The following is a 14,539-nucleotide window of genomic DNA, read 5'->3' on the forward strand; positions in this document are numbered from 1 at the left end:
GGGCAGCCCTGCACTGGCAAAACAAGCGTAGAAATCACTGTTAATAACTGCGGATGCTCTTGGCAAAGTTTAAGCTATGACTATTATTCAGAAACACGATTTAAGATTTTTTTTTTTTTTTAAGAAAATTTAATTAAATAGATAGGATATTTACGATTCAGTCTGTTTTTTATCTGTATTTGGCTAATTTTACATTATCAATATTCTCATATCGAATCCTGTCACTATTTCTTGCCGGATAAGATATTTTCCTTCTTTTTTCTCTTTTTCGTCTTTACAGTTATAGTAGGGAATTAAATCCTAGTTCGGTTCTTAAAACTTTTTTTTTGTGTGGATTTATCAAACACACAAACAGTTAAATGGATGAAAGTTTATTTGATATTTTTGTAGGTAACTCGATTGGTAAATGAAATGTATCACCAGTATAATCGTCACCAATATCCGTTCCTCTTCCTTGATGTCAAAACGGAGTCAAAGAGTGTCGATGTCAATGTTACACCAGACAAACGCCAGCTCATGTTGGAAAATGAAAATGTACTCCTCGCTAAAGTCAAGGTATAGCTTTTATTTCCAATCCCACAATTTATCGTAAGCACCTTGGCAAAAAAAAACACCATATTAATAATCGGAGTTGCATATTTGATATTTGTAAGCAGAGATGCACACATATTTGAACCTTTCAGATGGAGGGACTAGATTTCTCTAAAAGGCGTGGCCATATTTTTCGGAACTAGAAAATTCGTTGGATCAGCCTCGGAGATGGGGAGGAATCCGTCTCTTTGTCCACAACTATTATTCATAAAGAGTGAGAATCTGCCACTTCATTCATGACGTATTTCGGCCTGTTTAAAGTGAGATATTTGGGTTGTAGTTTATATTTGAGGGAGGAGGAGGGTTTAACCCCCCCCCCTCCTTCTATCTGCAATTGCTATCCATGAAGAGGGATATTTAATATTGGTCACTATAACATATTGCGATGTCAAAATTGAGATATTTAAGTAAAAGCTCCGTACACTGAATGTATTATGAAGACAAAGTCATCTCATTCATCCCTCATTGGTAAACTGAGCCATCACGACGCTGTCAAATCTTTTGGTAAATTGATGGGCCTTTAACCTTGCTATTAAGTTTTAAATCACGCATATTAACACTTATTCCAATTTTGACAAGATTTTTCTCGCTGTGTATCTAAGGTTTTCACTGCCTTAAGAAACATTATAGATAACAGTTTTCGTAAAACAAAAGTGTTTCTCTGACCTACAGAAAGTTATTTCTAACAATTGCTATTTTCGACGTAATACCTTTAATTAGATCATCAAATCGAACATACCTTGTACGTTTTGAGGATGTGTAACAAGGGGGCCAAGGTTTTATATATAATATAAAATCTTATGTAATATAAAAAAAATCTTACATAATATAAAAAAACAGAAGAATTCAAGCTAGGCAACAAACGTTTCCGATGAAATGTGCTTGGAATCGAACACTTGTAAGCATAAAATTATCGCAAATTAAGAGTTGTTACTAGAAAAAGTTGTTACAATATAAAAACCAGTAAAACCTCAAAATAAACACTGAAGCTGGAACTTTGTATTGTCCTTTGGACTTTTATCTGCATTTTTTTTTTATTATTCCGCGCTGAGGACGGTTAAGCGGAGGTCTCAATCGAAATATTTGCATAACTTTTTCTTCTGTTTTCACTGCCTGTTATTGTCCTCGTTTCTCTCTTCTTGGCGCTTTTTATTTGTCATAATTAGCCAGTGTGGTCTCAGAAATCTAATTAAAGGTGTTATGTCGAAAATACATCGTAGGTATGGGAAATGAGACCAACCCAGTAAACAGCTATAAACTCAACATTTGGTTTGCAATTTGAAGACACGGAAGGCTTTGCCACCTTCATTGAAAATTTGTTTTACATTTGGGCAAGATTAAAGAAACAAATTTACATCAAGACTTTGAATGAACTTTGTCAATGAACTCTCTGAAAATAATCTAGTGAATAATCCGGAAGTTCATTATTTTGTGAATGACCCGAAAAGTTATTTATTTTGCTCTGTATAAACATGCTAGTTTCAATTTTGATATTTTAGTATTTCTACTGAAGACGGTCGCTGAATATGTGATCGAAATATCTGGACCTTTGTACCTTTTTTTCACTGTCTAAATTAATGGATTTATCCCCATTTGAAAGCTTATTTGTTCGTCTAACAATTGCTGATAAATATCAGCAACTGAAATAACGTTGGAAAGAAATTTCCGATGGAATCTGAGTCCAAGATTGAAATATTTTAAAACTGATAAAAAAAAAATCGCAAGTTTTCAGTTAAGAAATAATTGTAGGCTGTTCTGTTTCAAACAGTTTGTGGTAACGAACTAAGGAGCGACCCGCCTCAATAGTAACCGAAACTCTAAAAAACGAAATTTTCATACCGATAGATACATCAAAAGAATCAGATTTTAATGCTGATTTCAAATATATAATCATCAAGTTTAGTCCTACCCATCAAAAGTTACGCGCCTGAGAAAATCATGTGATTTTCGAAAAAAGGGGGAACACCCCCTAAAAGCTATAGAACCTTAATGAAAACCACACCTTCAGATTCAGCATATCAGAGATCCTACCGTAGTGGTTTCAAGCTCCTATCTGCAAAAATATGGAATTTTGTATTTTTTGCCAGAAGAGAGATCACAGATGCGTTTTTTTTTTTTTTTTTTTTTTTTTTTTTTTTTTTTTTTCAGGGGTGATCGTATCGACCCAGTGGTCCTAGAATATCGTAAGAGGGCTCATTCTAACCGAAGAAAATGGAGGGCAACTAGGCCCCCTCTCACGCTCATTTTTTTCCCAACGTCACCCGATCAAAATTTTGGGATAGCCATTTTATTCAGCATGGTCGAAAATATAATAACTATGTCTTTTAGGATGACTTAATCCTCGAAAGTCCCCGGGGGGAGGGCTGAAAGTTATGAATTTTACCCAATGTTTATATATATTATTGGTTATTGGGAAGTATACAGACGTTTTCAGGGGGGTTTTCCTGGTACTGGGGGTGGGGGGTGGGTGGGTCGGGGTTTATGTGGGAGTTTTCATGGGGGAATGAACATTGCTATGAAGGGGGCGCCGGATTTCCCAGCATTATTTAAAAAAAAACGATCGGAAATTAAATTTAAAAAAAAAAAGTTTTTCAACTGAAAGTAAGGAGCAACGTCAAAACTTCAAACGAACAGAAATTATTACGTATATGATTGGGTTTGCCCTCTTGTTATTCGCCCTTTAAGCCAAAGATTTTTTAGTGCTTTCATAAGAGCTATTTATTCTAACAGCTGTGTGATGCATTCTTTGTATTCTAATAGCAAACGGCCTTTTTGATGAAGGGGTCATTTTTAAAGAATTGGAACAAAATTCGAACTTTAGCGTAAAGAGCGAGGTATTGACAAGGGGGCGAACCCCCTAATATACGTATTAAAAATATATGAATATAGAAGTTCGTTACGTAAGTTAATTCGTTAGTTACGTATATTTATTACTAATAAAAACGTTCGTAAATAAAATTAAACAACTTTTGAGAAAGCCATTTAACCAAATAAACGTAATAAGTGGAGGTGTACAAGATAGTGCGATTGGTCCACTCGTCTTATTCGTCAACGAAACCGACAAGAGCATTGAAAGCACAATAAATATCTTTACAGATGATTCTAAACTATATAGAAAAATGATATCCCCAATAGACACCATTATTTTCCAAAGTGACCTTGAGAGGCTAACAACTAATCTACAAGCAAGTCCAAGGTAATCTGCAAATGAAACACATGAGAGTCACCTACTCCACAAAAGACAACAAAGGATAAGGTAGGCCTAAAGTGTGTTCAAGAGAAACTACTCCACAAAAGACAACAAAGGATAAGGTAGGCCTAAAGTGTGTTCAAGAGAAACTACTCCACAAAAGACAACAAAGGATAAGGTAGGCCTAAAGATGCCCTTAACTCAAGTATAATCTGAAAGAGATCTTGGCATCATTGACTCTCGCTTAAAGTTCCATGGAAATACCGAAAAAAAATTACCACTAAAGCGTTACAATTTATAGGACTAATCAGGCGGTGTTCTATCATCTAATGAGGCAGACATCCAGATATTTCCAAAGCTCTCCTAAGGACTTGCGAGGCCTACTATTGAACATTGTAACATTATATGGGAATCCCACTACAAAACAAATTCTGATAGAAAACATCCAACAACGTGCTACAAAACTTCTTCCATCATTTAAAGAAATGAGCTTCAAGGGTGGACTATTAAAGCTACACCTATTCATCCTAAAGTGCTGACGCAGACAAGGGGGTCAAATACAAACATATAAAGTAAAAAATAGACTGGAAAACCTCGGCTTTCAAAAGTATTTTCAGTCTGCAAAACTTGAAACCACAAGAGACCACTCCGAAAAGGTGTTCAAATTAACAGCTTTAAATAGACTCGGAACAGACTTTTGGAATTTCCGAGCTGTAGATGAATGGAATTCCTTCCCTGATTCGGTAGTCAAAGCCAAAACAAAGAAACACAACCATGACTAACTAACTAGACACTAGCAGCCATTTAGAGAGTGCCAGAACAGGGAATTTTCCTAAAGGCCCTTAACGACGGGTCTGAACTTTGAACATCAAGAGAGGAGAAACCTTTTGGGATGTATAATTCCATGGATTTTCCATTGATATACGGAACGACCTGCAGGATAACTATTATTGGTATAGCCTGCTCTACTGAGATAGCGATAGAGGAGAGGCAGTGTTTGTTTTCACCTAGGTTTCCTATCCACTATAGCTTAAAGTTGTTGTTTTTTTTTGTGTGTGTGTTTGTTTTATAGAAGTATTGCTTATGCCTCTTTTGAATGACCTTTGTGGCTAAATACACAATCTGTATCTACCTTTTTTAAAACTTCTAGCTTCTGGTTAAGTCGGGCCATATTCTTATAAAGAGACAGTAATGAAAAATGCTTAAATCTTTGGCAGCAATGTCGACACCCTATTGAAGCCGACGTGTAATATTCTTTAAATTTATTGGGAACAAATGCTTTTCTGAGCTTACAGTCTACAGTGTTTAAATATCCCAACCACAGTGTTCACTTTTTAATCTTGCAGAAATAGTTCAAAATTCTTGGTATTTTTTTTTAACTTGACTAATCGAAAAAATTTTCCAAAAAAAGTTTTTTTAAAGGAGAAAAAGCAATCCAAATTAAGACTTAAAACGAGCGTAAATAATGTCATAGCTAATTGTCTTCCAATTAGAGCAAGATTTAAAGATTGCTCAAAAGAAAGTTGTTGCAATTGAGACAGGTATACTTGACCGCTTTGCAAAGTTCAAGAGGATGATTTGGTGCATTGCTTGATTCAGTGCCATGGGCTCTCTACTATAATGAAGAGATATTTGGAAAAAATGAGTTGATACTTCCAGGTGTCTTAAATAGTACGTCGCCTTAGTTTATTTGTAGAATAGCGAGGTATCTGGAGATTATGTTCACTAAACATTTCCTAGTATTAAGTGAACATAGCGTTTCATTTAAGTATATTTTGATGTTATCTGATTTAATTTTATTATATTTGTAATTTTTTTTTTTTGGGTACATGACTTTATTTTCTAGTATTAAGTATCAAGTACTAGTATTAGGTAAAATGCAGTGTTTTACTTATGCATTTAATGATGATCGTTGAAAGAGGTTTATGATATTTGTTCCTTTTTTTGTGTTCACGGCTGTATTTTTGATTTTAAAATATTACTTACCTATCTATGAACTCAAACCTAAAACAAACAGAATTTTCTATGAATAAATAAATAAAACTCAAACCGAACAGAAGTTATAATGATTAATCACACCAAAAATAAAGATAACACATGCAGCTATGGATGAATGGATCAGTCGTAAATCGAACAAAAATCAAAATAAATAATCACTTCAAACATAAAGATAATAGACACTGCTGTGGATGAATAGTTGAATCCTAAAACGAACAGAAAGTAAAGTCAAACGAATAGAAATCACCAGAAATAAGAGTAGGGCTACTGCCCCACTAAGTCCTTTAAAGGCTAGAGCGTTATATGCACTTTACTGGTTTTGTTTTTCTAGGATTGGTTTTTTTATTTGGTATAATATCAATAATGACACCCGATTTTGGAGGGGAAACCCTGAATCCGAACTTAAATTTTTCTTGTACATTAGAGTCCGATTGGCTGAGAGACTTGAGAATAACAGAGCTTGTTGGATCTCTTGGGGCTGAACTTAAGTATTAAGCCAATCAAAGAAGTTTTTGGCCCGTTTTTTGGGTGCTCGTGCCTTTAATCCAATTTTTCTTTCTGTGCACTTTACTTTGTATTTCGATTGAGGATTTTTTTTATTTGTCATAACATCAACAATAACATCCAATTTCGGAGAAGGGACCCTGCCAGAAAACAAAAATTTTCTTTTACATTTGGGTCCATTTGGCAGGAGACTTCTGAGTAACAAAGTTTGGTGGCCCCTTTTAGGGCCCAACGCAAGTGTCACGCTAATAAAAGAAGTTTTTGGCCCATTTTTAAGGCACTCGTGCCTCCAAATCGATTTGTTCTTGTTATTGACGGGTTTAATTTTCAAATTGTTCGGAATAAAAGTTGTTGGTCCTTTTTCGGGGGAATAAATTCTTTTTATTTTTTCTTGTTTTTGGGGGTCTTCTTGGCCCAAAGACTGATGGAAACTAGTTTTAAGCTGGTTAGAAAAAAAAGCTTTTTTGGCCCTTGCCAGTTCCCATTTTGAGGATACGATGTCCCAAATTAATTTTTTATATTAGGTTCCTTTGAGCTTAGGGCCTTGTCGCTCCTACTGATCAGGAAAAGTATGTTGTTTGGCCCATTTTGACGCTCCTTGGCATCCACACCCCCTTCAAAAATAAAATGTGGTCAGCACTAGCCCAGGCAAATGATCTTTGAAAATTTCAAGTCAGTCATTTATCAAAAAGTTTTGTAGACCTTAATTCTAATGAGAGGGTGCACTATGAGTTTTTCCCGTATATTAAGATCCACCTCCCCAGTGACTGAGTTTTGTAAGTTTCAAGCTGTTCCTCAAAAATAAAAAAAAATTCTGGCCCTTTATAGCGCCCCATTTTCAGGCGAACCATTTTTTTTTTAGGTTTTTTTTTTAATGGACTTGACCCAAGGACTTTTGATTATAAGTTTCTAGCCGAAAAATGCTTTGGTCTCAGTTTCTGGGGCCCAAACCAGTTGGTGTATGAGTGTACCTATTGGTAGTGCGGGGTGCATGATTCCACATTCACTGCCGTACGACGCTGTTAGGGGCCCCTTGAAGGAAGATCTAATCAATAAGGTAACTAAGAACTCGGCTAAAATTTATGTCTTCATGTAGACTAACGTGTTTAGTCCATAATTGCCCGGCCATACATTGGCAAAAGAAAATTAATACTCTAATATATATCCTCTGGGAAATATCTTCAATCAAACTCGAAATTCAGGGTAAATCAGATCTGGCAGGGATGAGTGCAAAAAAAAAAAAAAAAAAAAAATCAGAGACAACGTTACCAGATAGGCGCAAATTGTGTGAATTTTGCTTTTCAGAATACTGGAGCTTAAAATTGGTAGGATTCAGTCTTCATTGACAGATTTTGGCACCATATTCCGAAATCTTAAAGAGTTAAGCATTGTTCGACTGATTACATGCGCTTTTGTGGTCAAAATTTTCTGTTCTCAGTCTCTGGCTTGACAGGAAAGATATTTTCCTCAGTTCTCTGGTATGTCAGAGAATTAAATAAAAGCAGGAATTAAAGAAAATCTTAAAAAAAATGCTTGCCATATCTAAGGGTGCATTTTTTTTTACTTTCCGGCGGTTATGCTAAATTATACCCTACATACAATGGAAAGTGTAATTACAGAACTAAAGAAAGAGAAGATCATTGTGTACACTCATCTTGTAATGTTGAAAAGTTATACAAAAACGTGGAAGTTAACCGCGCATTTCACAAAGATAACTAATAGATTGAATTTATAATGTAGAACTAAAGAGCAGCATAATCCTTGAAGGTCACATCTCTCCGAAATGTCATTTAGGTAAGTGACATCAAAGTTTAGTTCTTTATGCAATGTTTTTATGACATTGCAATTCTAAGATTCAAAAAGATGAAAATTCTCAAACTTAGTTATCAGAACAAAATGTTTCGTAGGTTTCAAAATATAAATTAAAACGACCAAGTCAAAGATAAGAAATTAGACCGGTCATTATTAATGCAACTGTCTATAAAATTGCAGGCCAAAGACAATGTTCTGAGATTTATGTCATGAAACAGAAGCCAAAAACACACATATGAGACAAAATTGTACTTGGCAAGGTCCTTCAACAGTTCCGATTGCTATTTTATTTGTGTTTCCCTTTTAATGAACTTCGAATTAGTTTTGTACACTTTTTAGTCATATGTTGTATTTATCTTCGACTAGTATTCAAGATCATTTTCAAAGTTAAATAGCAAACCCTCCTTCTGTATAGCCAAAAATTTCCTCAAGAGTTTATTTTTCATTGTCATTGGATGGTTTTTTGATGTCACACATGTCAATGGTAAATCTATTCAGCATAGCGGGTGTAGGATCAAAGTCCCTGCTGCACTTTCCCTGGCAATTTAGCCTAAATCGGATGATCACAGTAGAGTTAAGTATTTTAAGCTGCATCCTGTTTCGAATTTTGTACTTGACAAGATTCATAACAGGGAACACTCTCTCGACGAAGAGGTTGCTGATAGGTAAGCTTAAGACAGAAAGAGCTGCTTGAGCTATGTCGAATAAAGGTCAGCTTTTCCCACTCTTTTCTGTATTTTTTATCCTTAAGTTTTTCACGCTAAGGATAATGCATGCTTTGATAATTTAAAATTTATGTTACTCATGGAGCCTGGAATGCGATATGAGAATCCCTACAGGGTCCTGAAAATTCCATCTGTCTTTATAGACAGATTCCTGAATATCAGTAGAAGTTGTCAGTAAACACTAGACTTCAAGATTTTGAGTTTTGTCATTGTTATTGTGAAGGCAAAATGTGCCCGCTTTACACCGAGTTTTTTTTACATGCGCGAAATCACTTTTAATTGTCTGATCACAATCAGGGCAAAAACTGTTAAGAATCACGCAAACAAAACAAATTAAATTTGCTGTCATCCTCGGACCCAGAAAATATGACTATTCAAGAAGAAGGGTAAATCAACGGATCAATTTTAACCTTATTGACCAACTTTAATAGCAAGCTCCTAACGCACGGATTTATCTTTCACTAAAATAACATTCAATGAAATGACTTACTATTTCAGAATGTAAGACGGGAAAAATCAGGCATTAAATTAAAGGGGAATTAAAGTATGAGAATTTTGAAGAAGAGAATGTTTGGAACAAACGGAAAATAATCGTGTCAATATTTAGTGAAGATACACTTGGTTGTTTGATTGGAAATGCATATACCAAGCTACCCACCAACATAAACGGAAAAACCAAAAAGAATAAAAAATCTTATTGGTTCTGGGTCATCACTTATGAGGGACTAGTAGCAAGATTAAAAAGGAATTTCCCTGCCTTCTCAAATTTACATTTGAGAGAGCCGAAGAATGGGGCTCTGGTATGTGGAACGTTACCAGGTGCCAGGAGCTATTGGTTTTACTAGCCAAAACAAATTGGCTTTACTGGAAACAAATCCAGATTTTAATTAAAATAAAACTTTCTCCTTGGAATAATTTAAAAGTAACATTGTAGGATGGAGCCAGTATAAGCGTCTCTAGAATAATTGGGGCAATGGGATACGGGATACAAATTTGAGCTAAAAATGAAATAAATTTCTCCGAGTCCTACCCCTGTGGACAGTGATGTAAGCAGCAAATATCGATACCAGTTGAAGATAAGTGTTTCGTACCTGACTACAGGGTAGACTTTTGGAGGGAATAGGAAGTAATGGGAGAAAATATCCTCCAGAGACCATAGTTGGGTAAGACTAGGCCTTCACAAGGCAATCACAACTACAGTCATTTGTTGACTGAGCGGGATTTGCTATCATCTCTGACCTCCAGGAGATTCCCCTCCTCCCACTTTCTAGGGAATTCCTCCCATCACCTTCTGCAACAGTAGGTACTAGGCTTACCTTTACTGTTTTCCTTTGGTCAGTGCCGTCTATCCTTGTAATTAATTAAAAAAAACTTTCCACAAAACAAGTTTTTTGAAGAAAAGTAAAGAACTCCATTAAACTAAAATTGAGCAAAAATCATATCAAATAATCTACCAAGCGTAAAACTACCATAAATCAGCATTGATAAATAAAGGAAACCCAAAACGAACAGAAATTACAATAAATAACCGAGTCAAACTCAAAACGAGCAGAAATTAATATGAGTTGGGCTCAAAACCCCTATGCCTTCCCAAGGCCAGAACATAATTTGCACTTTACTGAAAAAATATAAATGTTTTTACTTTTATAACTTTAATAAATCAAATAATATTAACATTTTGATTACTAGATATCAGTATACGTATATTAAACTGACAATGCACATTCATTTGCATTTTTTTCAGTAAAGTGCAAAATATGTTCAGGCCTTGTCAGGCCTTGGGAAGGCATAGGGGTTTTGAGCCCAACTCATGTTAATTTCTGCTCGTTTTGAGTTTGACTCGGTTATTTAATGTAATATCTGTTCGGTTTGAGTTTCATTTATTTATCGATGCTGATTTGTGGTAGTTTCACGCTTGGTAGATTATTTGATTTTATTTTTGCTCATTTTTGGTTTAATGGAGTTCTTTACTTTTCTTCAAAAACTTTTCTGGAACTACGTTGAACAAAAGGGTTATCTCTAAACTTTGATTGAATGTGTTTGGGGAAATAGTGGGCGTTAGAGGGGGGTTACTTACTCTCCACTCACTTTTGATCATTAAAAAGGGCACTAGCACTTTCAATTTCCGATTAAATGAGCCCTTTTCGAAATTTCTACAACAACTTTCAATATAAACCTTATATGCCCCCAGGGCATAACTTACAACCCTTGCACTAAGGGCTCTGAGGGGGCTATCATCCTAAAAGACCTAATTTCCAGAACTTTCAACTACGTTGAACGAAATAGATACGTCAAAATTTTGATTGGATGTGTTTGGGAAAATGGTGGGCGTGAGAGGGGGGTTTTTTGCCCTTCAATCACTTTCTACTATTAAAAAGGGCACTAGCACTTTCAATTTCCAATTTAATGAGCCCTTTTTGAAGTTTTTACAACATAGTTTTCTATAAAAAAAAAACTTATATGCCCCCCGGGCATAACTTACAACTCTTGCCCGGAGGGCTGGAGAGGGGTTGTTATTCTTAACGACCCAATTTCCAAAACTTTCAACTACGTAATCGAATCTTTTTCAAGTTTCTGTGACAAAGATTTCAATAAAAATCGTAGGTGCCCCCATGGCATAACTTATAATCCTTGCCCTGAAGACTGTGGGGGAAGTGTCCTCAAAGGTATAATTTCCAGAACTTTCAACTGCGTGGAACAAAATGGCTATCTCAAAATTTAGATTGGATGTGTTTGGGGAAAAGGTGGGCGAAAGAGAGGGGTTAGTTGCCCTTCAATCACTTTTGACTAAGAAAAAGGCACTAGCCCTTTCAAGTTCCAATCAAATGAGCCCTTTTGAAATTTCTACGACAACGCTTTCAATAAAAACCTTATATGCCCCCAGGGCATTACTTACAACCTTTTCCCTGAGGGTAGGGGGAAGTGTCATCCTCAAAGACCTAATTTCCAGAACTTCCTACTACGTTGAACAAAATGGCTATCTGAAAAATTTTATTGGATGTGTTTGGGGGACTGGTGGGCGTAAAGGGGGGTTAGTTACGCTCCAGTCAGTTTCTACTTTTAAAAAGGACACTAGCTCTCTCAATTTCCAATTGAATGAGCCCCTTTTGATGCTTTTATGACAACGCTATCTATGAAAACCTTACATGCCCCCAGGGCATAACTTACAACCTTTGCCCTGGGGACTCTGGGGGGTTTCTCATCCTCAAATACATAATTTCCAGAACTTTCAACTACGTTGAACAAAATGGCTATCTCTAAACTTTAATTGAATGTGTTTGGGGAAATGGTGGGCGTGAGAGGGGGTTTAATTACTCGCCACTCACTTTCGACTAAAAAGGGCACTAGCCCTTTCAATTTCGAATCAAATGAGCCCTTTTTGAAATGTCTACAACTTTCTATAATGAACCTTATATGCCCCCAGAACATAACTTACAACCCTTGCACTAAGGGATCTGAGGGGATTATTATCCTAAAAGACGTAATTTCCAGAACTTTCAACTACGTTGAACAAAATGGATATCTCAAAATTTTGATTGGATGTGTTTAGTGAAATGGTTGGCGTGAGAAGGGGGTTAGTTGCCCTTCAATCACTTTCGACTATTAAAAAGGGCACTAGCCCTTTCAGTTTCAAATCGAATGAGCCTTTTTTGAAGTTTCTACAACCTCGCTTTCTATAAAAAAAAACCTTATATGCCCCCAGGGCATAACTTACAACCCTTGCCCTGACGACTGTGGGGGGGGGGGAGGGGTTGTCATCCTTAAAGACCTAATTTTCAAAACTTTCAACGTTGAATAAATGGCTATCTAAAAATTGTGATTGGATGTATTTGGGGAAAAGGTGGGCGTGAGATGGGGGTTAGTTGCCCTCAGATGACTTTCGACTATTAAAAAGGGCACTAGCACTTTGAATTTCCAATCGATTGAGCCCTTTTTTCAAGTTTCTACGACAAAGATTTAGATAAAAACCTTATATTCCCCCAGGGTATAACTTATAACCCTTGCCCTGAAGACCGTGGGGGAAGTTTCCTGCTCAAAGGTATAATTTCCAGAACTTTCAACTGCGTGGAACAAAATTGCTATCTCAAAATTTTGATCGGATGTGTTTGGGGAAATGGTGGGTGTGGAAGAGGTGTGACTGTGACTTTTGACTGTCAAAAAGGGCGCTAGCCATTTCAATTTCCAATCGAATGAGCCCTTTTTGAAGGCTTAACGACAACGCTTTCTATAAAAACCTTATATGCCCCCATGGCATAACTTACAACCCTTTCCCTGAAAGCTGTGGGTTGTCATCATCAACAACCTAATTCCAGAACTTTCAACTACGTTAAACAAAATGGATATCTCAAAATTTTGATTGGATGTGTTTGGGGAATTGGTGGGCGTGAGAGGGGGGTTAGTTGCCCTCCAATCTCTTTCGACTATTAAAAAGGGCACTAGCCCTTTGAATTTCCAATCGAATGAGCCATTTTTGAAGTTTCTACGACAACTTCTTCGATATGAAGTGCAGTGGTCTAAAGGAAAAAAATAATAAATACTACATTTTGTCAACATCGTTCTTATATGCCCCCAAGGCATAACTTAAAACCCTTGTCCTGTGGGTTGTGGGGGAGTGTCCTCCTCAAAACATAATTTCTATCTGGAAATCAAAATGGCTATCTCTAAACTTTGATTGAATATGTTTGGGGAAATGCTGGGCGTGAGAGGGGGGGGGGTAATTACTCTCCACTCACTTTCGACTATTAAAAAGGGCACTAGCCCTTTCAATTTCGAATCAAATGAGCCCTTTTTGAAATTTCTACAACAACTTTCTATATGAACCTTATATGCACACAGGGCATAACTTACAACCTTTGCCCTGAGGGCTTTGGGGGTGTATCCTCCTTAAAAACATAATTCCTGTTTGGAAATCAACTACGCTGAACAAAATGGCTATCTCAGAATTTTAATTGGATATGTTTTGGGAAATGGTGGGCGTGGAAGGGGTGTTAGTTGCCTTCCAATCACTTTCGACTATCAAAAAGGGCACAAGCCACTCCAATTCCGAATTGAATTAGCCCTTTTCGAAGTTTCTACGACAACTTTTTCGATACGAAGTGCCCTGGTCTAAAGGAAAAAAATAATAAATAATACATTGTGTCAACATCGTTCTTATATGTCCCCAGGGCATAACTTAAAACCCTTGCCCTGTGGATTGGGGGGGAGTGTCCTCCTCAAAAACAGAATTTCTATCTGGAAATCAACTACGCTGAACAAAATCGTTATCTCAAAATTTAGATTGGATGTGTTTGGGGAAATGGTGGGCGTGGGAGGGGTGTTTCCAATCACTTTCGACTATCAAAAAGGGCACAAGCCACTCCAATCTCCAATCGAATGAGCCCTTTTTGAAGTTTCTACGACAACTCCTTCGATACGAATTGACCTGCCTATGATTACTATTCTAACCCATGCAAAACGTAGCGTCAAGAAACATAGTGTCATGACCGTATCTGAAGGGTTAATTGTTTCCAATTAACCCAATTAACCTGCCATGACTGTACCTGAAGGGTTTTTGTTATCTTGTTACTTCATATATAAATTTGATATCTAACAGTACCCTTAGCCCATGAACTTATGGGTGTAAGCCTCAAGCCGTTCGGGCGAAAATGTTTTCAGCCCTTTGTTGGGGGAACCAAATTTTGTTTCCTGTTTTCTTGTGTGTCCGCTTGACCCAAGGACT

General features: G+C 36.6%; 1 protein-coding gene across 2 annotated transcripts in view; it reads left to right on the top strand.

Annotated features, from left to right (window-relative positions):
* The window catches only part of Pms2 (mismatch repair endonuclease PMS2), a 77,356-nt gene that overhangs the window by 41,238 nt on the left and 21,579 nt on the right, over positions 1-14,539 (top strand). For both annotated transcript variants that reach the window (XM_089103552.1, XM_089103554.1), the window contains exon 7: positions 391-555. In XM_089103552.1, coding sequence (XP_088959678.1) covers positions 391-555 — 165 coding nt within the window. The remainder of the gene's footprint in view (positions 1-390; positions 556-14,539) is intronic.

The sequence above is a fragment of the Artemia sp. Qi Xiang Cuo genome, chromosome 17, assembly GCF_049724085.1.
Source record: "Artemia sp. Qi Xiang Cuo chromosome 17, ASM4972408v1, whole genome shotgun sequence".
NCBI classification, from domain to species: domain Eukaryota; kingdom Metazoa; phylum Arthropoda; class Branchiopoda; order Anostraca; family Artemiidae; genus Artemia; species Artemia sp. Qi Xiang Cuo.